Source organism: Rana temporaria, chromosome 10 (genome assembly GCF_905171775.1).
Source record: "Rana temporaria chromosome 10, aRanTem1.1, whole genome shotgun sequence".
Taxonomy (NCBI): domain Eukaryota; kingdom Metazoa; phylum Chordata; class Amphibia; order Anura; family Ranidae; genus Rana; species Rana temporaria.
Window position 1 is genome coordinate 130,014,340 of NC_053498.1, and position 21,979 is coordinate 130,036,318.

At 41.1% G+C, this 21,979-nt stretch overlaps 2 protein-coding genes across 2 annotated transcripts; both read left to right on the plus strand.

Moving 5' to 3' along the window:
- The first annotated feature begins 2,690 nt into the window (after positions 1–2,690).
- On the plus strand, positions 2,691–3,623 carry LOC120915865 (olfactory receptor 5V1-like). Its single transcript, XM_040326676.1, has one exon. The coding sequence runs from the start codon at positions 2,691–2,693 to the stop codon at positions 3,621–3,623; it is 933 nt and encodes a 310-aa protein (XP_040182610.1).
- A 13,275-nt stretch (positions 3,624–16,898) lies between these two features.
- On the plus strand, positions 16,899–17,840 carry LOC120915866 (olfactory receptor 5V1-like). The gene has a single exon (XM_040326677.1). The coding sequence runs from the start codon at positions 16,899–16,901 to the stop codon at positions 17,838–17,840; it is 942 nt and encodes a 313-aa protein (XP_040182611.1).
- The last annotated feature ends 4,139 nt before the right edge of the window (positions 17,841–21,979 follow it).

The window sequence follows — 21,979 nt, forward strand, 5'->3', positions numbered from 1 at the left end:
GTTGCCCCTGCTAATTAGCAGGCGCAACCAATGTTAACTATGGCCGTCGTTCCCGCGTCGAATTGAATAAAAATTACGTTGTTTGCGTAAGACGTCCGTGAATGGCGCTGGACGCCATTTACGTATACATCTAGGCAAATGACGTCGGGGCGACGTCATTTAGCGCAATGCACGTCGGGTAATTTACCCGACGGAGCATGCGCAGTACGCTCGGCGCGGGAGCGCGCCTAATTTAAATGGTGCCCGCCCCATTTGAATTGGGCGGGCTTGCGCCGAGCAATCTAACGCTACACCGCCGCAAGTTTACAGGTAAGTGTTCTGAGAATCAGGATTTAAACCTGTAGACCTGCGGCAGTGTAACGTAGAGCTCATACATTACGCTGCCCAGGAGCAGCGCTAATGTATGAGAATCTGGGCCTCAATGCCTAATAAGAGTTTTAATAGAAACTGGCCAGTGCCAGAGCAGTTTTGCATCAGTGAGAACAGGGATAGCTTCAGTGAGCTGCTGTCTAATTTCTTTCTGTCAGTCACAGTGGGACTTTTCCTGCTTGATAAAAAAGCTACCGAATAAAAGGATTTTTTTAAACTGCAATAGATCAAACTGGAGTATTGCTGCTGTATGAGTTAATTCTTAAAGAATAGAATGCATTCCACAGCCAAAAATGTGCTGTCAGAGTATGCTGTCGCTCACAATGTCTGTGAAAATTGTACCTGTCTGTAACACTATATACAGTTTTAAGACACCCCCCCCCCCCCACAACCCTGTAATTTAAGTGATTTATGTTTATTTTATGACTCCCTTGAAGAAGCATTAAAAGGGCCCTCTCCTCCCCGAACTGTAGTTTTTAATTTTTGCCATTAGTACATATCCCTCAAGGCAGAGTCCAAAAACATATGTCTTTTTTTTAACAAGAACTTGATTTTTTGTCCTGAAAAAAGGCAGAATTTGCAAACAGTGGCCCAGATTCAGGTTGATTTGCTCCTAATTTGCGCGGGCACATGGCAACGATTTTGCCCTGCGCCCGCGCAAATTAGTGCCGCTGCCCTCGATTCACGGAGCAGTAGCTCCGTGACTTGCGAGGGTGCGCCGGCAAATTTGCCCGGCGTAAGCGAGCGCAATTTAAATGATCCCGCCGGGGGCGGGAATCATTTAAATTAGGCGCGCTCCCGCGCCGAGCGGAGAGCGCATGCTCCGTCGGGAAACTTTCCCGACGTGCATTGCGGCAAATGACGTCGCAAGGACGTCATTTGCTTCTAAGTGAACGTGAATGGCGTCCAGCGCCATTCACGTTTCACTTACGCAAACGCCGTGAAATTCAAATTTCACGGCGCGGGAAGGCCGGCTATACTTTAGCATTGGCTGCCCCTACTATTAGAAGGGGCAGCCTTGCGCTAAAAGTAGCCGTACGGAAACTCGTACCTGGCTTGCGCGGGGCCCGCGCAAGCTTGTGAATCAGTGGTAGTATGCAATTTGCATACTACACGCTGATACACAATGGGAGCGCCCCCTAGCGGCCCCCGCAAGAATGCAGCCTAAAATCTGCGAGGCATAAGAGCCTTATGCCGCGCAGATTTTAGCCTGCAGTCAGTGTAACGAGGTTCCTGAATCAGGAGCACTCGTTACACCGGAGCAAGTAAGCACTTGCGTTGCGTAACCTGTGGTTGCGCGGGCGCAAGTGCTTCTTGAATCTGGGCCAGTATTGGCAACTTCGTAGCCTTGAATGGAATTTTCCAATAAGTTTCGGCTTGCTTAAAGGGGTTGTAAACCCTTGTGTTTTTCCACCTTAATGCATCCTATGCATTAAGGTGAAAAAACTTCTGACACTGACAAGCCCCCCCCCCCCGCATTTTACTCACCTGAGCCCTTTTGTTCCCGCGGCGGAGACACGCTCTACCTCTCTGGTCGTTGTCTCGACTCTGGATTGGATCGATTGATAGCAGTGCAGCCATTGGCTCCAGCTGCTGTCAATCAAATCCAATGATGCGGGCGTCGGGGAGCGGGGCCGAGTCCTACATTCTGTGTGAATGGACACAGAAGCAGGACTCGGGAGCGTGCCCACACAGGTGTCCACCTTAGGAGAGCCTTCTCCAACGTGGGCACTTGATGCTGAGAGGAGCTTCCAGCGCTGTTGGGGGACCCCAGAAGAGGAGGATCGGGGGCCACTCTGTGCAAAACGAACTGCACAGTAGAGGTAAGTATAACATGTTTATTTTTTGTTTGTTTTGTTTTAATAACAATGGTTTACAACCCCTTTAATTTTAAACAGGATTACCTGAACATTGGCAAATCAAAGCCTATTCAGTTATTCCTATTGAAAGATATCTGTAAAAAAAGAAAATCACTAGGAATGAGCATCAACTGGTTCAAAGCACAAGAGAAAAGAAGTGCCTTGGGAAAGGGGACTGGGGGTCACTATCATGAAAAGCGACCTAAAATATGCCACATGGCCATTATTGGAGTTCACAATAGATGTCTTAAAATGGGCTGCAGTAGATAGTATTCTCATTTAAAAAACCTTTATTATATACAATACTTACAATACAATACTAGAAAGCAAAAAATCATCCAGTTAGGGTTTACTATGACTTTAAGACACAATACTATAAGACAGAATTATATACAAAAGAATGCATTTTTAATTCCATACATTTATAAAGTATATTTATCTTTTACAGAAGAATAAAAATCAATGAGTACAAATGCCACCACGGTAACAGAATTTATTCTCCAAGGATTTTCCATATTAAGGGAAAGCCAAATTTTCCTCTATCCGCTGTTCCTTCTCATCTATGTCATTACAGTTGGTGGAAATGTATCTGTAATTATTACATATACACTTAGTCCGAATCTCCACACCCCAATGTACTTTTTTCTTGCAAATTTCTCCTTTTTGGAAATATTTTATGTGACATCTACCATTCCCAACATCTTATCCAATTTGTTATCTAACCATAGAGCTATCTCTTTTTATGGCTGTGCAGTCCAAATGTACTGTGTCCTGCTTTTGGGTGGAACAGAGTGTTATATTTTGGCAGCCATGGCATTTGATCGGTATAATGCTATTTGCCGACCCTTGTTATATACCATTATTATGAACAGAACAGCTTGCATTAAGCACATCATTGGATCATGGTTCATTGGGGCAATTAATGCAATAATACATACATCTCTTGCATTTTCTTTGTCATTTTGCAGATCTAATCAGATTAACCATTTCTTCTGTGACGTTCCACCATTGCTAGAACTGTCGTGTCAGGACACCTGGGTGAATGAATGGACAATATTTAGTGTTGCTGGTTGCGTTATAATTGGCTCATCCATATTAACAATGTTCTCTTACATACAGATCATCTCAACAGTTCTACAGGTACATTCAAGTTCTGGGAGAAAGAAAGCTTTTTCAACCTGCACCTCCCACTTGATAGTAGTTACAATTTTTTATGGCTCTGGAATCTTCATGTATTTTAGACCCAAGTCAGGTCATGGGATGACGTATGATAGTTTTGTGTCACTAATGTATACTGTGATTGCACCTCTCTTAAATCCTTTTATTTACACTCTTAGAAACAAAGAAGTAAAATCAGCAATCGCAAAGATATTACTTCAAAAAACAAGACCTTGATTGTTGATATTGTTTATAACGACTGATGTAAAGTTGTAATATAAATAAGAAGGCCAGTATGGTGGCCTGAGTTAATGGGAGGAGCCCGGAGGTTATTTAAGCAGCCCACTCACACATGCTCTTTGTCGGTTCAGTGTGCGGTACTACACGTCACTGGGCCGACTCTTCCCAGCTCACCTCATGTCCGTGAGTCTGCGCATTCAATCGCATTCGACACCCTCCAGCCCCCTCCCCTTTTTGCATTCAGCAAGCCAGTGCTCCCAACGCTGCACCATCGTGGCGTGGGTTCCGAAGGCGCACGTCGGCGTAGGTGGGAGTGGGCGTGAACCAATGCAAATGAGGCGTGACCCCATGCAAATGATGGGCCAAGCGACAGACAGGTACGTATCACAAACTGAGCATGCGCCGTGACGTGGACGCACCCCCATGCGCCTGCTCACAACCACGCCGGCAAAACTGCCTAAGCTACGCCGGATCACTGTGTATGCCGTGAACATAACGTACGCCCAGCCAGACACACGTCCAACGCACAATACGCTGGCTTGTGTTCCCTGGTGCAGACCTGTGCATGTCTGTTGCTGGGTTGCACCTCCTTTATGGGGAATAACTTTACGCTGGACGTACAACTTACACGCATCTCGCGTAGCATGAGCCGGGCACACGCACGTTCGTGAATCGCATGTTTGAATGGCTAATCAATGGGAGCGCCACCATGCGTCCAGCTTAAATGTGCGCCCACCCTACGCCGGCGTGTGCAAGCTACGTCGACGGGGTGTAGCCTGGTTTTAGGCGCATGTCTGTTTGTGGGTCTGGCGCACAGATACGACGGCGCACATTTGCACTTACGTCGGCGTAACTTTTTAAACGTCGACGTAAGTGCTTTGTGAAACTGGGCCTATATGCACACGTATGCATTTGTATAGTATAACCAAATAGGTGTATCTTATTTAGTCTGTGTGGAAGTTGAGGAGTTTACAAAATACAGTATATATTTGAAATTTATCAACCCTGATGTTTTGATTTTTTTTTTGAGGCTCTAAAATGCAGACAGAATAAATGACCACAGAATTACCCATTTTTAAACTCAGAAAATCCAAGGTATTTGGGAACAAGCATGGTGAGTTTTTTGAAGTTGTAATTTTGTGGCAGAATTTTTTGGAAGAAGAGGAAAGAAATGTAGATTTGTTATTAATTAACAAGGTTTATCTTGAACAAATTGTTCCTCCCAAGTATGGGGATATGATATGTGTGATGCCGCATACACACCATCACTTTATGTGATGAAAAAAAACGACACTTTCTGTGAAGTAAAAAATGACGTTTTTGAAACTTCAATTTTCAAAGACGAAGTTGCCTACACACCATCGTTTTCTCACAATGATCTTGCAAAGTGAGGTTACGTTCCACCACGTTTTTTGCTACACACGGTCAATTTCTGTGAAGTAAAAAGTGCACTTTTGAAAAACGACACATAAAATTGAAGCATGCTTCAATTTTTTTTGGTCGTTTTTTTACAAGACATAAAACAACGTTTTCCCCCACACACAGTCAATTAAAGTGACGTTTTTAAAAACGTAATTTTTTTTCATCACATAAAGTGATGGTGTGTACGCGGCATGAGACTCTTTTGCCTAGATGCATAGAGGAGGCCAAAATCAAATGACTAAATTTTGCAAAGTTTACCCTCAAGCTTTTTTAATGGCATAGTAAGTCTTTAGAAGATCACATTTTTTGCCACAAGTTTTTGGAAAATGAAAGTGGTTCTAAAGGCTCAAGGTTTTTTACCTTCATGCATTCTTTGCATGAAGGTAAAAAAAAACATCTCTGTGCGCAGCCCCCCAAACGACCATCAACCATCTCCATCCATTGAAGTGCACAAGTGCCTCATCTCTCTGGGGACTCTGCCTCCTCATTGGCTGCTGCTGCTATCAATCATAGCCACTGAGCGAATCAGGAGATAGAGGGGGTGGGGCCAAGCCGCAGCTCAGTGTGGTAATGAACATGCAGAGCCGCAGCTTGGAAGTGAGCCTGCTCAGGTGCCCCTATTGTAAGCTGCTTGCTCTGGGGGCACTTGGCAGGAATGAGAAGCCAGGAGCAATGGCAAGGAACCCAAGAAGAGGAGGAACTGCTCTGTGCAAAACCACCGCACAGAGCAGGTAAGACATTAATATCACTTTAGAAAATGGAAACATATTTATTTTATTTTACACACAGCTGTCAATAAGATATTTCTCACACACAGTAAAAACTCTCAGCTACAGTATTCCTCTTAAGTATGGGCATACCGCATATGTGAGTCTTTTTTGCAGTCTAACCAGATAGAGGGGCCAAAAATCCAAGGAGTACCTTCAGGCTTTCAATAGGCATTCATTAGGAATCTGATTTTCTGACTACCTATCACAAGTTTTGTGACACTTATTTCTTGTTCAAATATTTTATTGAAATGGAGATGAATGAAAGACAAAGAACATGTCACAATGACATTTTGTGGCTTAAAAAAAATTGGTACAATCATCCAGTTTGGAAACAAGATTAGGAACAATCTTAACATCAGTAGAACATGGTGGAACAATTACATTAAGGATAGTTCGTTCAAGATTCATTAGACAAGTGAAGTCCAAATAGTGAAGTAATTTCATGTAATACTTAAAAAAATAACTGGGTAAAACATTTGTATGCCTGGGCCTTGGAATGTGGCTTATGCCGCGTACACACGATCAGTCCATCTGATGAGAATGGACCGATGGACCGTTTTCATCAGTTAACCGATGAAGCTGACTGATGGTCCGTCGCGCCTACACACCATTGGTTAAAAAAACAATCGTGTCAGAACGCGGTGACGTAAAACGCACGATGTGCTGAAAAAAAACAAAGTTAAATGCTTCCAAGCATGCGTCGAATGGATTCTGAGCATGCGTGGATTTAAAACAAGTTGGCTTTTTTTTAACCGATGGATAAATAACCAATGGCGCCCACACACGATTGATGGACCGTTTTCATCGGTAAAAACGGACCATTCTCATCGGTTTAACCGATCGTGTGTACGCGGCATAAAAAGGGTTTAACTTGGATGCCCCAATTCCTAAGTATCAGGGAAGGCCAAGAATTGTGCAGTAAATTTTAACTTGGGGGATGATTGGAGGTGGGATGTGTAATGGCTTCAGTAGACCATAAGAGAGAAGAAAGAGACATGTTACAAAGTATTGGGTTAAAAGGAAAAGAACATAGCTGGAGAAAAGTGGTAAGGTAAAAGAAGAAAAAGGGTAGGAGGTAAATATTTCTTGGGTCGTATAGGGGGGCTGTGTGTATATAGGAGAAATTATGGAAGTTGGAGGGTAAATAGTTGTCAAATTTTCTCCTATTTAGGGATTCTATCCAGCAACACATCTTCTATTTTGGTGTTAATCATAGCTTGTATGACCCTATTTTGGACTGCTAGTACACAGAGGGTGGGGGTTTTCCAGGCTCTTGCTATCGTTTGTTTGGCTGTTGTTTGTACCTGGAGACATAGTTTGAATTGTCGGTGGGAAATGGCTGGTGGTTTCATATTCAGAAGTGCCACTGTGGGGTCAGGTATAATTTGAGTATCAAAAAATGTAGATAAGATGTCCGATCAAAAGACTTGTACCACTGGGCATTCCCACCAAATATGTAAATGTATACCCCCAGAGTTGCAGCCCCAGAAACAACCTGTTTTTGATTGAATCCGTTATATGTCACCACTGGCTCGGACTAAAAGGATTTTTTATTTGTAAGCTGTCAATGTCACAATAAAACATCTTAAGGATCTTACACTTTGAGGAGTTCTTTCTTCACATATTGCATTTCTGCTTACCCTGGTCCTGGAGTGCTGGAGGTTTAGTAGGAAGCAAGTTACACAGTAGGAGTATCCAGTGGACATCATGGTGGAACAGGTCCCCCCAAAAGACCTAAAAACACAGCACACTCCTTTTACCATAAGGTAGATGAGTCCAACTTATCTGGTGAGTGTGGAACCATATAGCCTCATAAGTGGTGGATGCACAGTCACTGTTGGAGCATGGAGCACAAGAGCACCTTAATAGACTTTGTTTATACATGTTATATTACATGTCACTTAATTAATTAAAATTATATATATTTGTCATCACCAGTCACTATTTATTTTTTATTTTATTTAATTTCCCAACACAATTGGTCGAATAAGTCATATATTCACTTGAATAATCACATTTATATACCGTAATTGATTAATATAGCACATGATGTTTTTTCATTCATTAATTAATTTAGAACTAATTGTTTTTCAGGTGTGTAATCAGTCCAGATATAGAGACAGGAGTAATTGCACATAGGTAATTAGTAATATCCAAGGTCTGGTGTGGCAAGCCCAGTTTAGTTATTCTTTTCTGTTTCTCCAAGGGGGGCACATCATTCACAGCAGCGGCCTAATTAATTTATCCACATCACCAAGGTGCAAGTGCCACACATTCCATACCTGGAGGCATAGTTTGAATTGTCGGTGGGCAATGGCTGGTGGTTTCATATTCAGAAGTGCCACGGTGCGGTCCGGTATAATTTGAGTATCAAAAAGTTAATATAGGATGCGTAAGATGTCTGACCAAAAGACTTGTACCACTTGGCATTCCCACCAAATATGTAAATATATACCCGCAGTGTTGCAGCCCTGGAAACAGTGGGAGGCGTATAGTGGTAGAAATTTGGAGATCCTGGTGGGGGCCAAATACCACCTAGTGAGGAACTCACGGTAAGTTTCTAAGGCTATAATATTTTGTGAGGCTGACTTGGTGGCTTCCCAGATGTGGATCAAGTAAACGAGGTCTAGGGTAAGACCGATTACCTGTACCCACTTAGCTACGTAGGAAGGAGTACTTGTAGCTGTCGTCTATACAAATGCAAGACAAGTCCCCTCCTTTGAGGATCGGACTTACAGGTGCACTCAAAGAGGGATACTTATGGTGTGGAGGTGTGGGAGGGAATCAGGGGAGTAAGGAAGTGTTTTACTTGGATATAGCAGAAAAGTTCCGATGGGGGAATGCCATAGGTCTAGCATAAAGATGGGAATGGAATTATTTTACTTGCAGATATACATTTGTGAGCTCGGATCAATCCCCCAAGTTACTTTTTTAAGATACATGGTTGGTCTTTTAAAGATTTCATTATTTGCCACATGTTTTTTGAAAATGCAGAAGGAAAATTAAAATAAACAATATTCCTTTTTTTTTTTTTTTACAAAAGTTGTCAATTTCATAAGATATTTTTTACAGATGCAATCACACAGACAATTGACTGTAGCAAAGTAAATTAGTATTTTACTAATGATTCTTAAGTCAGAAAAGAGCAAAGGTTGTTAATGCAGATATCTTTTAATTTTAAACTTTAGTCTCAGCAAGTATGCAAAGGATATGCAATGCACAAAAAGATCACAGTAAATTAAATGGTAATAATGAATAGGCCCTGAAAGAACCCCTGATCCCCGGTATAAAAGGGAAGAGAATGACCTTTCTGTGTCAAACCGCTCCTTTCAAACCCTGATGCCACTTTCCAGAGCAGCCGTGTCCTGCTCTCAGCTGAAGGCTTTGGTCCCAAGAGAATGAGCTCCTCCCTGAACCAGGCTATTTACAGTATGTCATCACCTAGCATTCTTCTCTCTCCCAGCCGGCTGGAATCTGCAGCAGTACTGGCTCCACGTAAATCCTGGCTCTTCGGACCATGTGTCCCACAATCTCCTGCTTTCTTTCGTGGTCTTTCCTTCTTTTCCTTCGGGAAATGATGACTCAATGTCTAGAGGGAAACAAGCTCACTGCAGTAGTTGTTAAAGAATGTCTAATGTTGACATGGGCAAGTTAGGCAGTTCCTGGCTACACTTGTTTATCACAAAAATCAACCAACATTGTATCAAAAACAACGTACCTAACAATAGGAGGGTGATCAAAGGGCGAACAAAAGAGTTTCCATGGTTTCAGGAGTGCAGTTGTCTGCAGGGAGTGGCTTATTGGGATTTATTTTACCAAAAATATGTAGCAGAATACATATTGGCCTAAACTGATGAAGAAATTCGATTTTTTACGTTATTTTATTGGATATGTTTTATTGCAGAAAGTAAAAAAATATAGTTTTTTTTTTTTTTTTCAAAATTGTCAGTCACTCTTTGTTTCTAGTGCAAAAAATAAAAACCACGGAGGTGATCAAATACCACCAAAAAAAAACTATGGGCCAAATCTTCAAAAGAGATACGCAGGCGGAACTGCTGTTCAGCCTGCCTATCTCTGTGCCTAACTTTGGAAACGATCCTCAAAAGGATTTTTCCAAAGTTAGGCAGAAGATCTGACATCTGTAAGACACTTACACTGTCAGATCTTAGGATGCAGTACCGCATCCGCCGCTGGGGGCATTTCTCATTGAAATGCCGCTTTGCGTATGCAAATGAGGAGATCCACAAAGCTTTTAAGCATTGTGGTTTCTGCGTAAGTTCCGATTTGCTTGCGCAAAATTAGGGCTGGTTTTACAATGTGTAAAGTTAGTACACCATGTAAAACCAGACCTTTTTTTCGATCGCCGCGTTTTTTTTTTTTAATTTGAATTTTTTTTCCCGGCGCGTATTTTTTTTTTCACCCGTCGCAACTTTATTGTCCCGTCGCAATCCACAAAGCCCGGCGTAAATTACGTTCGCGCGCTGCACGTCGGGAAAATTACGTCACACGCATGCGCAGTACGGCCGGCGCAGGAGCGCGCCTCATTTAAATTGTAATCGCCCCCCGGAGAGGAGGACCGCCTTGCGACGGAGGCACTTAAGTTACACGGCGTGTAATTTCTAGGTAAGTGCTTTGAAGATCGGGCACTTAGGTAGAAATTTAACGCCTGTGTAACTTAACTGCTGAAAGTTAAGTTAGGCGACGTTTTTGGGAATTTGGCCCTATATTTGTGGGAGAAAAGGACATACATTTTACTTGGGTACAGTGTCGCATGACCACGCAATTGTCAGTGGAAGCAACGCAGTGCCGTATCTCAAAAAATGGTCTGGTCAGTAAGAAGTTAAATCTTCCCGAGCTGAAGTGGTTTAACGTACAGCACTGAAAGAATACATAGGAACAGAAATGTAACCACCAACACATGATTATGAATGTGCCCCCCTAGTTAAAAGGGTGATCATGTTTAGGGGAAGAACATTTAAGAATCATTTCTCAACATTTTAACAACTTCTATAAAGTTCAAAGTAAGCCTGAAACATCATAGGCTATCTGAATACCTTTCATTTTTCCAGGACAAGTTAAGGAGTAAAAAGTTTTGCCCAAAAATAAGGCAAACAAAGGTCAAATGACTAGTCAAAAGCATCACCTATAGGCTCTCTGTGGACGATCCCGTCCCCATAATGGACCTAACATCACGTATTCTGCAATGTGTCTCTGTGTGAAAGAGGCTATCATGGTTGAGGCTTTGTTATTTAATTTCAGAGCTGCCCTCCAATCACTTGTGATATGAAAATTAGTGTAATGCCGCGTACACACGATCAGGCTTTTGCCTGGCCAAATCACATCGGAATTTCGACAGAATTTCATCGGAGAAAAATAGAACATGTTCTATATCTAAACCAGGAAGGAATTCATCGGAATTTCCGATGAAAAAACTCAGATGGGGCTACACACAAACTGAAATTCTGATTGTGTGTACAAGGCATTACAATATTCAACAAGTGCAGAAATCACAGCTCCAGAGAATGAATAATGCAAAAGCATGGGGGTCCTTTGACTGCAGGTCCTGAAGTACAGTTTTCTTTCCAGCAAAGAGAACAATGAGCAACACAGTAGTTACATCACCACATGCCAAATCTTGTGGGATTTTTTTTTACCAAAAATAGGTAGAATAATACGTATTGGTCTAAACTGAGAAAAAAAAATGTTTTTTAGATCTTTTTTGGGGGTATTTATTATAACAAAAAGTAAACAATATTGATTTTTTTTTTCAAAATTGTCGCTCTATTTTTGTTTATAGCGCAACAAATAAAAATTTGGTGATCAAATACCACCAAAAGAAAGCTCTATTTGTGGGAAAAAAAGGACATAAATTTTGTTTGGGAGCCACATCGCACGACCGCACAATTGTCAGTTAAAGCGATGCAGTGCCGAATCGCAAAAACTGGCCAGGTTCTTTACCTGCATAATGGTCCGGGTCTTAAGTGGTTAAGGATTTAAAGACTTGTCCCGGTGGACCTGGTCGTGGGTAGGTTACCAGGTATGAATGCTGGCTGAGTATACTCTCAAAAATACTGGACCAGGAAACATGGGTAATGTAATATATTTAAGCCCTGGGTGGGAAAGACTCGGATGGGAAGGATAGTCTCTTATTGAGCCATACCCGATAACCAGCTGTATTCAATTTGCAATGTGATTATGTATACTATGCTCTGTAATTGATTACATATAAAACCTCGGTCTATATGTCTATGTTGACCTTAATAAACTTTTCTTTGGATAAAAAAAAGAATTGAACGTTTTTTTGGACAACACAGGATGCCCTTTCTTCTGGCACTGTCATTGTATATGAGGCTCAGTATTTTGTTACCTTTTTAGATGTTTTGAAATGTATTTATTACAGTTACTTATAGCGCCATGCATGAATTTACACATATATTAAACATTCACATCAGTCCCTGTCATTAAAGCGGGGGTTCACCTTAAAAAATATTTTTTTTTTGTCTACAATGCCATTCAGCATACTAGCGTCAGCTATAGTATGCATTTTTTTTTCCACTGTACTCACAGTTTAATCCGTTTCAGACTCCCTCGGGGAGTAGGCGTTCCTATCAAGAGGGGAACATGATTGACGGCCAGCTATGGCGCGTCACGCTTCCAGAAAATAGCCGAAATAGGACTTGGCTCTTCTGTGCGCAGGCGCCGTATAGCGGCGTAAAGAGCCGAGACCTACTCCGGCTATTTTCGGGAAGCGTGACGCGCCATAGCCGGCCGTCAATCATGTTCCCCTCTTCATAGGAACGCCTATTCCCCGCGGGTGTCTAAAACGAAACTATTGGATTACACTGTGAGTACAGCGCAAAAAAATAAAATAAAGGCATACTGTAGCTGACGCTAGTATGCTGCATGGCATGGTAGAAAGTAGTTTTTTAGGGTGAACCTCCACTTTAAGGAACTTACAATCTAAGATCCATAACTGACATTCATACATACACATACTAGGGCCAATTTCCCTTCCGGCATGTCTTTGGAGTGTGGGAGGAAACCCACACATTCACAGGAAGAACATACATACTCCATGCAGGTTGTGCTGTGGTTGGGATTCAAACCAACAACCCTGGTGCTTCTAGGTGGACGTGCTATTCACTTACAGTAGCTTCTGTGCTGCCCATTGTACAGTTAAACCTCTCACACAGGTTATTTTCTTTTCACACAGCAAATGAGTTTAAAATTCCCCTGTGCCTATTCCCCCAGGTTCACTTTTATTATATAACCATGCAAGGCCTTTGTAACCGTATGTACCTCCTCTTTTTCTATTCAAGGCACCACAAAATGCCTGTTTATAAAACAGAAGAAATACAGCAGAACATTTTAAGAATATTAGTTTTACAGTCTGTGTATTGGAATAATGACATCTCGTTCTCTAAAGTTATTAATACAGTAAAACTTCCAGTAAGTTGTTTTGACTATTCCTATTTGCACAGTGCACTTTTTTGAAAGTATAAACTTAAAATATCTCCAAGCTCCTTGAATGTAGGATAACTAGGGATGAGGTTTGGAGTGGCTGTGACCATGGATTTGGGTTTAAACTTCACGGTCCAGCTGAGTTCATATGCAAATTTGCCCAGAAAGTTTTTTTTTCACAATAATGCACTACATGGCACTTGAAGTATGGCCAACAGGGCCAATAAGGATTTTTGGTTAACCCAGCTATCTGACTATTACAGGGGGTGCTAAGAGTAGCCATATGGATAGATTTACTTAAGGATTGGTAAAGAGTACCCAATGAAGTACAAGGGGGAAAAAAAGCGTTTTTACTTGCACATGATTTGTTAATGAAATCAGCAGAGCTTCGCCACAATTGATATGCTCTGGTGAGAATGAGTGCAACTGCACTTGCAAAGTGCACAGACTATGTGCTTTTAGTAAATTAACCCCAGTGGGTCAGTATATTAAAAGCTGTTGTAGGGTGAAAATATGGAGAGATGAGAAACTACCGGTACTTATGGAGTGATTAGGGTCAGTTAAGAAATTGCGCTTTACTTCTGCTTGCTAGCTCTTTGGGCAATGACTACTTTGCTATCGTGTTTTTTTTTTTTTTGAGAGCAGTGGTTACTGTTAGCTGCTCTCCCGTCTATAGCAAACTGCTTTAATATTTTTTTGTCAGTTGTTGCTGACCATCTATACTTGGAGCTGCCTTTTATTCACAGCACAAAGCTATATATATTTGAAGTAAAGAAAAACAAAGCCTAAAAACAGTGTGCACATAAACCAATTCACATTATAAAACTCTAATGCCGCGTACACACCATCACTTTATGTGATGAAAAAAAACGACACTTTCTGTGAAGTAAAAAATGACGTTTTTGAAACTTCAATTTTCAAAGACGAAGTTGCCTACACACCATCGTTTTCTCACAATGATCTTGCAAAGTGAGGTTACGTTCCACCACGTTTTACCATTGAAGCTTGCTTCATAAGTAGCTTCTGGGCATGCGTGGATGAAAAAACGTCTTAGAAAACGACGTTTTTTGCTACACACGGTCAATTTCTGTGAAGTAAAAAGTGCACTTTTGAAAAACGACACATAAAATTGAAGCATGCTTCAATTTTTTTTGGTCGTTTTTTACAAGACATAAAATGACGTTTTCCCCCACACACAGTCAATTAAAGTGACGTTTTTAAAAACGTCTTTTTTTTCATCACATAAAGTGATGGTGTGTACGCGGCATTACTCACTGCGCCCCCTATCCCCACAATAAAAGTTGGGCATACACCTGTAAAGGAAATTTGTAAGTTCTGTATAATATTTTATTCTATTTTGTATGTATTGCACGTCACTAATAATGTTTTCATTACATGTTTGCATTCTTTTAAGTCCTGATTAGAATTAGCCTGCCTATGTTACGCTCCTTGTTACCATAAACGTACAATTGTATTAATAATGTGATACCTACATAATCATGTGTATAAATTGCATCAAATAAATTTAGAACAGTTATTTTGGAAAGATGCTGAGTGTATCTTTTGTGTCTGTTCCCTACTGCAGTAGTTATTATTAATTTGGAACCACTAATCAATATGAGGATAAGAATTGCTTATCTATAAAGTTTCTGCAACAATTTGGCGAGCCCGCCAGAAGTGAATTTACAGGTGACCCTAAAGCCTCGTACACACGACCAAGTTTCTCGGCAAAAACCAGCAAGAAACTTGCTGGGAGATATTTTTTTGCTGGGGAAACCAGTCGTGTGTACATTTTCGTCGAGGAAACTGTCGAGAAACTTGACGAGCCAAAAAGAGAGCAAGTTCTCTATTTCCTCGACGGGAATGGAGAAACTTGCCTTGTCGAGTTCCTCGACAGCCTGACAAGTAACTCGACGAGAAAAATGATGTGTTTCGCCCGTCGAGTTCCTTGGTCGTGTGTACGAAGCTTGAGAATCAGAAACAAGGAGCTTGAGACGATCCGGGAATTTCTGATAATCAGCTGGCTGAGGTAAGCCTTTTGAGTTATCAGACTTCCTTAATCAGTAAGGCATATTTGGGACAATGGGTACCTAGTTTACCCCCCGTAATCAAACTGTATTGATTGGTGGTTATGTTATGTCATCACTGTCTACTGTCCATTGGAGTGTTATAGATCAGAAAAGGAAGAATAGTGCTGTTCACAGGTTGTATGAAGTACACATCTGCTGTAATAGTAGTTATGGGGGGGGTATAAGAGGGTATAGGCACAAAAAGAGAAGAGAAATAGACTGGTTGGTCATTATGGACATTAAATTAAGTAACAGAATGAATGGTAAGAGAACCTTAAAAATGCCCAGCGCAAAAGGAGTTTTTGATCTCGCTGATGATATTTGTTCTCTGTTCTTTCCTATACATATTGTTGGCCAGCCTTTCTTTTCCTTCCAGCTTGACACATGGACCGTGTCCTCAGTCAAAGGAAGTTATGATTATCTTAATAAATGAGCATAGGATAGCACTAGGGTTCTCCACAGATGTTTTTTATAATGACCGCTTTTTGTTTTACCTGTTACTTAGTAAAGGTGTTACCAGAAGCTGAATTTTGACTCCCTGTTATGACTCCCTTGAAGAAGCATGAAAAGGACCCCCTCCTCACCGAACGGTAGTTTTTAATTTTTTCCATTAGTACATATCCCTCAAGATAGCATCCATGCCTTTTTTTAAACAATAATTTGCTTTTTAGCCCTGAAAGTAGGCAGAATTTGCAAACAGGATTGGCCACCTCATAGCATTCAGTGGAATTTTCCAATAAGTTTTGATTTGCTTAATTTTTAACAGGACTAGCTGAACCATTGGCACATAAAACCAGGCCCATTCAATTATTCCTATTAAAAGATATCTGAAAAAATAAATACAAATTCACTAGGGACAGTGCCGGCCCAAGACATTGTGCTGCCTGGTACCAAGAATGAAATGCTGCCCCCCCCAAAAAAAAAAAAAGGTTCACCAAAATGCCCCCACATCCATTATTTTATATCATGATAACTAAAGTGGACCTATCATGGCTCTATACATGTATATAGGAGTATAAAAAGGACCTGTTATGGCTCTATTCATGCAATTAACCCCACAGTGGAGCGGAGAGCGGAACGGGAGGAGCGGTGGGGTGGCAATTAGCCCCACAATGGAGTGGAGAGTGGAGCTGGCGGAATAAGAAGGCGTGCTGGCAGGAAATTTGCTGCCCCCCTGAAAGTGTTGCCTGGTACAATGGTACCATCGGGTCCCATGGTAGGGCCGGCCCTGACTAGGGATGAGCATCAACTGGTTGAAAGCAGAAGAGAAAAAAAGTGCCTTGGAGAAAGGGGGGGGGGGACAAGGGGGGGGGGACGGACTGGTGGTCCCCATCATGAAAACCGACCTAAAATATGCCAACATGGCCATTACTGCAGTAGATAGTATTCCAATTTAAAAAAAAACGTATTATATACAATACTTTAGAAGGCAAAAAATCATCCAGTTAGGGTTTACAATGTCTTTAAGACAGAATTCTATACAAAAGAATGCATTTTTAATTCAATACATTTATAAAGTATATTTATCTTTTACAGAAGAATAAAAATAAATGAGTACAAATGCCACCATGGTAACAGAATTTATTCTCCAAGGATTTTCCAAGTTAAAGGAAAGCCAAATTTTCCTCTATCCGCTGTTCCTTCTCATCTATGTCATTACAATTGGTGGAAATGTATCTGTAATTATTACATATACACTTAGTCCGAATCTCCACACCCCAATGTACTTTTTTCTTGCAAATTTCTCCTTTTTGGAAATATTTTACGTGACATCTACCATTCCCAACATCTTATCCAATTTGTTATCTAACCGTAGAGCTATCTCTTTTTATGGCTGTGCAGTCCAAATGTACTGTGTCCTGCTTTTGGGTGGAACAGAGTGTTATATGTTGGCAGCCATGGCATTTGATCGGTATAATGCTATTTGCCGACCCTTGTTATATACCATTATTATGAACAGAACAGCTTGCATTAAGCACATCATTGGATCATGGTTCATTGGGGCAATTAATGCAATAATACATACATCTCTTGCATTTTCTTTGTCATTTTGCAGATCTAATCAGATTAACCATTTCTTCTGTGACGTTCCACCATTGCTAGAACTGTCGTGTCAGGACACCTGGGTGAATGAATGGACAATATTTAGCGTTGCTGGTTGCGTTATAATTGGCTCATCCATATTAACATTGTTCTCTTACATACAGATCATCTCAACAGTTCTACAGGTACATTCAAGTTCTGGGAGAAAGAAAGCTTTTTCAACCTGCACCTCCCACTTGATAGTGGTTACAATTTTTTATGGCTCTGCAATCTTCATGTATTTTAGACCCAAGTCAGGTCATGGGATGACGTATGATAGTTTTGTGTCACTAATGTATACTGTGATTGCACCTCTCTTAAATCCTTTTATTTACACTCTTAGAAACAAAGAAGTAAAATCAGCAATCACAAAGATATTGCTGAAAAAAAAACAAGACATTGATTATTGATATTGTTTATAACAACTGATGTAAAGTTGTGATATATATATATATATATATATATATATATATATATATATATATATATATATATATATATGCATTTGTGTAGTACCGTGTTTCCCCGAAAAGAAGACCTACTCCGAAAATAAGACCTAGTGACTGCAATATAAGCCCTACCCCAAAAATTAACCCTAGTTTAAAATGCTTGTAAAATTCTATAATCCACTCTATTACATAATGTATAATGTACAATGTGTGTGTTTCTGTAATATAATCGCGGGGAAGAGAGCTCCGGCGGGTCACAGGAGCCCAAAGCGGGTATTTGGCACAATTATATTACAGAAACACACACACATATATTATATACTACTGTAATAGAGTAGACTTATAGGATTTTACAAGCATTTTAACTTGGTTCACACTGGGGATTCCTGTCACGCAGGGAGAGAGAGGGGGAGAAAAGACAGCGCATAACATGGTAAGACCTACTCTGAAAATAAGCCCTACTGTGTCTTTTGTTGCCAAAATTAAAGGTCATTTTTTTTCCCTAAATAGCTTCCTTTACCTTAGTGCAGTCCTTCACTTACCTCATCCTTCCATTTTGCTTTTACATGTCCTTATTTCTTCTGAGAAATCCTCACTTCCTGTTCTTCTGTCTGTAACTCCACACAGTAATGGGAGGCTTTCTCCCTGGTGTAGAATGTCGTGCTTGCTCCCTCCCTTGGACAACACAGTCAGGACACCCGCTACGTTGCAGATAGAGAAAGGAGCTGTGTGTTAGTGGGTGTCCTGACTCTCCTGTATTCCAAGGGAGGGGGCGAGCATGACACTCCACACCAGGGAGAAAGCCAGTGTTGCCAGTTGTGCTGTAATTGGCGCTTTCAAATTAATGATGTTCTTCTACATGCAGATGATCTTAAAGTGGAGGTTCACCCTAAAATCAATTTTCTAACATTACATTGAGCTGACTCTCGACAATGACAGTATGCCTTTTTTTTTGTTGCTGTACATACCTCGTACAGCTATTTTCTTCCCCGGCTTCCGGGTAGTGAATCCCGCGGGAGTGGGCGTTCCTATCCAGCAGGTGATTGACGTGATGACAAAAACTACCTCCCCCGTCACATAAGGAGCGTCACGAGTTGCTGAAAGAAGCTGAACAGCGAGTCGGCGATATACGGCGCCTGCGCACCGCCGTTTGGCTTCTTTCAGAAGCCGTGGGGGAAAATAGCTGTACGAAGGTATGTACAGCGGAAAAAAAAATGCATACTGTCATTGTTGCAAGCGAGCACAATGTAAAGGTAGAAAAATGTTTTAGGGTGAACCCCCGCTTTAAGGCTGGGTTCATACTTATGCAAGTTGGATGGGGGGGAAACCCCCATCCAATTTGCATGACAGGAAAGTGTGACTGGCTCTCAATGGACCCGGTTCAGACAATTCTGGGGTGGCCACGGAGCGCACAGCAGAAGGGTCCTGTGTGTCTGTTTCAGGTCCAAATTCAGACATAATTCGGACATGAAACGGTGAACGGGAATATAGTGGACCCACTGCTGTGCCCCACAGCCTCACATAGTGCAAACCCAGCCTAACAGTCTATAAAATCATTCAGGTTCTGGGAGGAACAAAACATTTTCACGTGATTTCACAATATTTTTACGGATAGGATGGATTAAGTCCAAGCACATTCCTTAATGTATACTTTGATTTCACCTCTTTTAAACCCACTAATTTATGCTCTTAGGAACAGTGAATTCAAATTAGGATTTAAGAAGGTGTCGCACCATCGAAAAATATATTGATTGTTTGTATTGTATCTAATGGTTAAATTGTATTATTTTTTTATACAGTTAGTAAGATTGAATAAAGACAACAGTCCATCCAGTGCAATCTGTGTTGGTGTGTGCGTACTTGTGTAGAAAATCTTTTCCCATATCCCTGTATATTGTTTTTGCTAAGATGCACATCCAAAAGTATTTTAAAACTATCCATACTTGCTGACACCACCAATTGTAGAAGAGAGTTCCACATCCTTACCGCCCTGATAGTAAAAAACCGGCGCAGCTTAAAGTGATTGTAAAGCTTTGTGTTTTTTTTTTATAACAAACATGTCATATTTACCTCCACTGTGCAGCTACTTTTGCACAGAGTGGCCTCGATCCTTGACTTCTGGGGTCCCTCAGCGGGTCTCGTGGCTCCTCCCCACATCAGATAACCCCCTAGGAGAAGCTCTTTCATGGGGGTTACCTTGTGGGCGCAATCCTGAGTCATTCATTCGGCGTCCAAAGCCGCTGAATGTATGACTCAGCTCCGCCCCTTAGTGACCACATCATTGGATTTGATTGACAGCAGCGGGAGCCAATGGCTGCACTGCTATCAATCTATGCAATCAAGACTCGGGGCCCCGTGGAGAGAGGGAGTGAATTCCACAGCTCAGGTAAGTATAACGGGGGGCTGGGGGGCCAGTGACTGCCAGAAGTTTTTTCACCTTAATACATAGGATGCATTAAGATGTATAAACATGAGAGTTTACAACCCCTTTAATGTTAAACCACTTCTCTTCCAGGCTAATCGTGTGGCCCTGTATCCTCTTACACTCCCTGGGATTTATGCAGATTGTTTTACATTCATTTTTATATTTTTTGGGCATTTAAAATAGATGTAAACTCTTACTGAATAAAATTAATTTCCCAAAAAATTGTGTTTCATAAACAATTTACATTTAAAAAAAAAATAAAAGCAGAAAACTGCTTATCTCTTACCTCTTTGTAGCAACTTCCTACGAAGATTGAATGACATTTCTCAGGCGGGTTTAATGATGGTGAAACCAATGAACCATACCTGTGTGATGAATGTGATAAAATATATTTGTAGTCTCTAGTCAAAGCCCATGTGATAGGGTGGTTGACAATGCAGGAGCACAAGTGGGAGGCAGGGTAAGGCCTCGTACACACGGTCGGTCCAAACCGATGAAAACGGACTGAAGTTCAGTTTAATTGGTCCAAACCGACCGTGTGTACGCCCCATCGGTCTGTTGTCCTTCGGTTCCAAAACAGAGAACTTGCTTTAAAATCAGACCGATGGACGCCTGATTGATAGATTAAAAGATGGTTAGTACGCAAAAGCATCGGTTCAAAACCCGCACATGCTCAGAATCAAGTCGACGCATGCTTGGAAGCATTGAACTTCGTTTTTTTCAGCACGTCGTGTGTTTTACGTCACCGCGTTCTGACCCGATCAGTTTTGGAAACGATGGTGTGTACGCACATCAGACCATCAGTCTGCTTCAGCGGTGAACCGATGAAAACGGTCCGTCGGACCATTCTCATCGGATGGACTGATCGTGCATACGTGGCCTGAGAGCGTTGTCATCCCATAACAGGAAATGCCTGAGCAAGGACCTTTATAACAGGATCACCAGGTCCAATTTTAATGAAAGAGTTGCTTATTTTTTGATTAGAATAATCAGTTACCTGCAAAAAGCTACCTCTTTTTTGGCACACACGGGAAATTATTCTTTTAATATTGTACTGCATTTACAATATACCCTTTCCACTAATTATATTTGGGATTATAAGCGTAATTTTAGTTCCAGGGTTTATGATTTTATTTTAATCCTTAGACCAGCAATTATTGCATTTCAAACTCAAAACTGGTCATATAATATGACATTTTCATGTTTAGGATGTAGGACTATCAAAATGAATAAGTGGCATTTTACAGCTGTTGGTAATTAAGGTTTTACATAATTCAACAATTTAAATAGATATGAGTGGCATTTATTTTCTATCTTAATGAGCTGAAGATTGAATATTTATATTGTTATTGACTTAATGAATTTTGAAGGCACCAAAATACAGGACCAGACCTGTATCTGTGGGGCCACCCCCCCTACCCCTCCCCCCCTAGCAACCAGCCACCACTTTGGGGACGATGATTTAAAAAATTTGCCAGACACCTCCTAGTCCATAAATTACATTGGAAATCATCCATATCTGGAAATTAGGTTGTAAGTTCTCCTGACATCTGAAACATTATAACTGAAACATGCTATAATTTTCATCTCAGACTTCCCCTGTTATTCCCTGTCTGCCCGTCTTTACTGTCTAATCAGATACGTTTCCTCCAGTTACCCTTTTCCTTTAGCATTT

Excerpts from the sequence above, each read along its gene's own strand:
- LOC120915865 (XM_040326676.1), top strand. The coding sequence starts at position 2,691 with ATGAGTACAAATGCCACCACGGTAACAGAATTTATTCTCCAAGGATTT.
- LOC120915866 (XM_040326677.1), top strand. The coding sequence starts at position 16,899 with ATGAGTACAAATGCCACCATGGTAACAGAATTTATTCTCCAAGGATTT.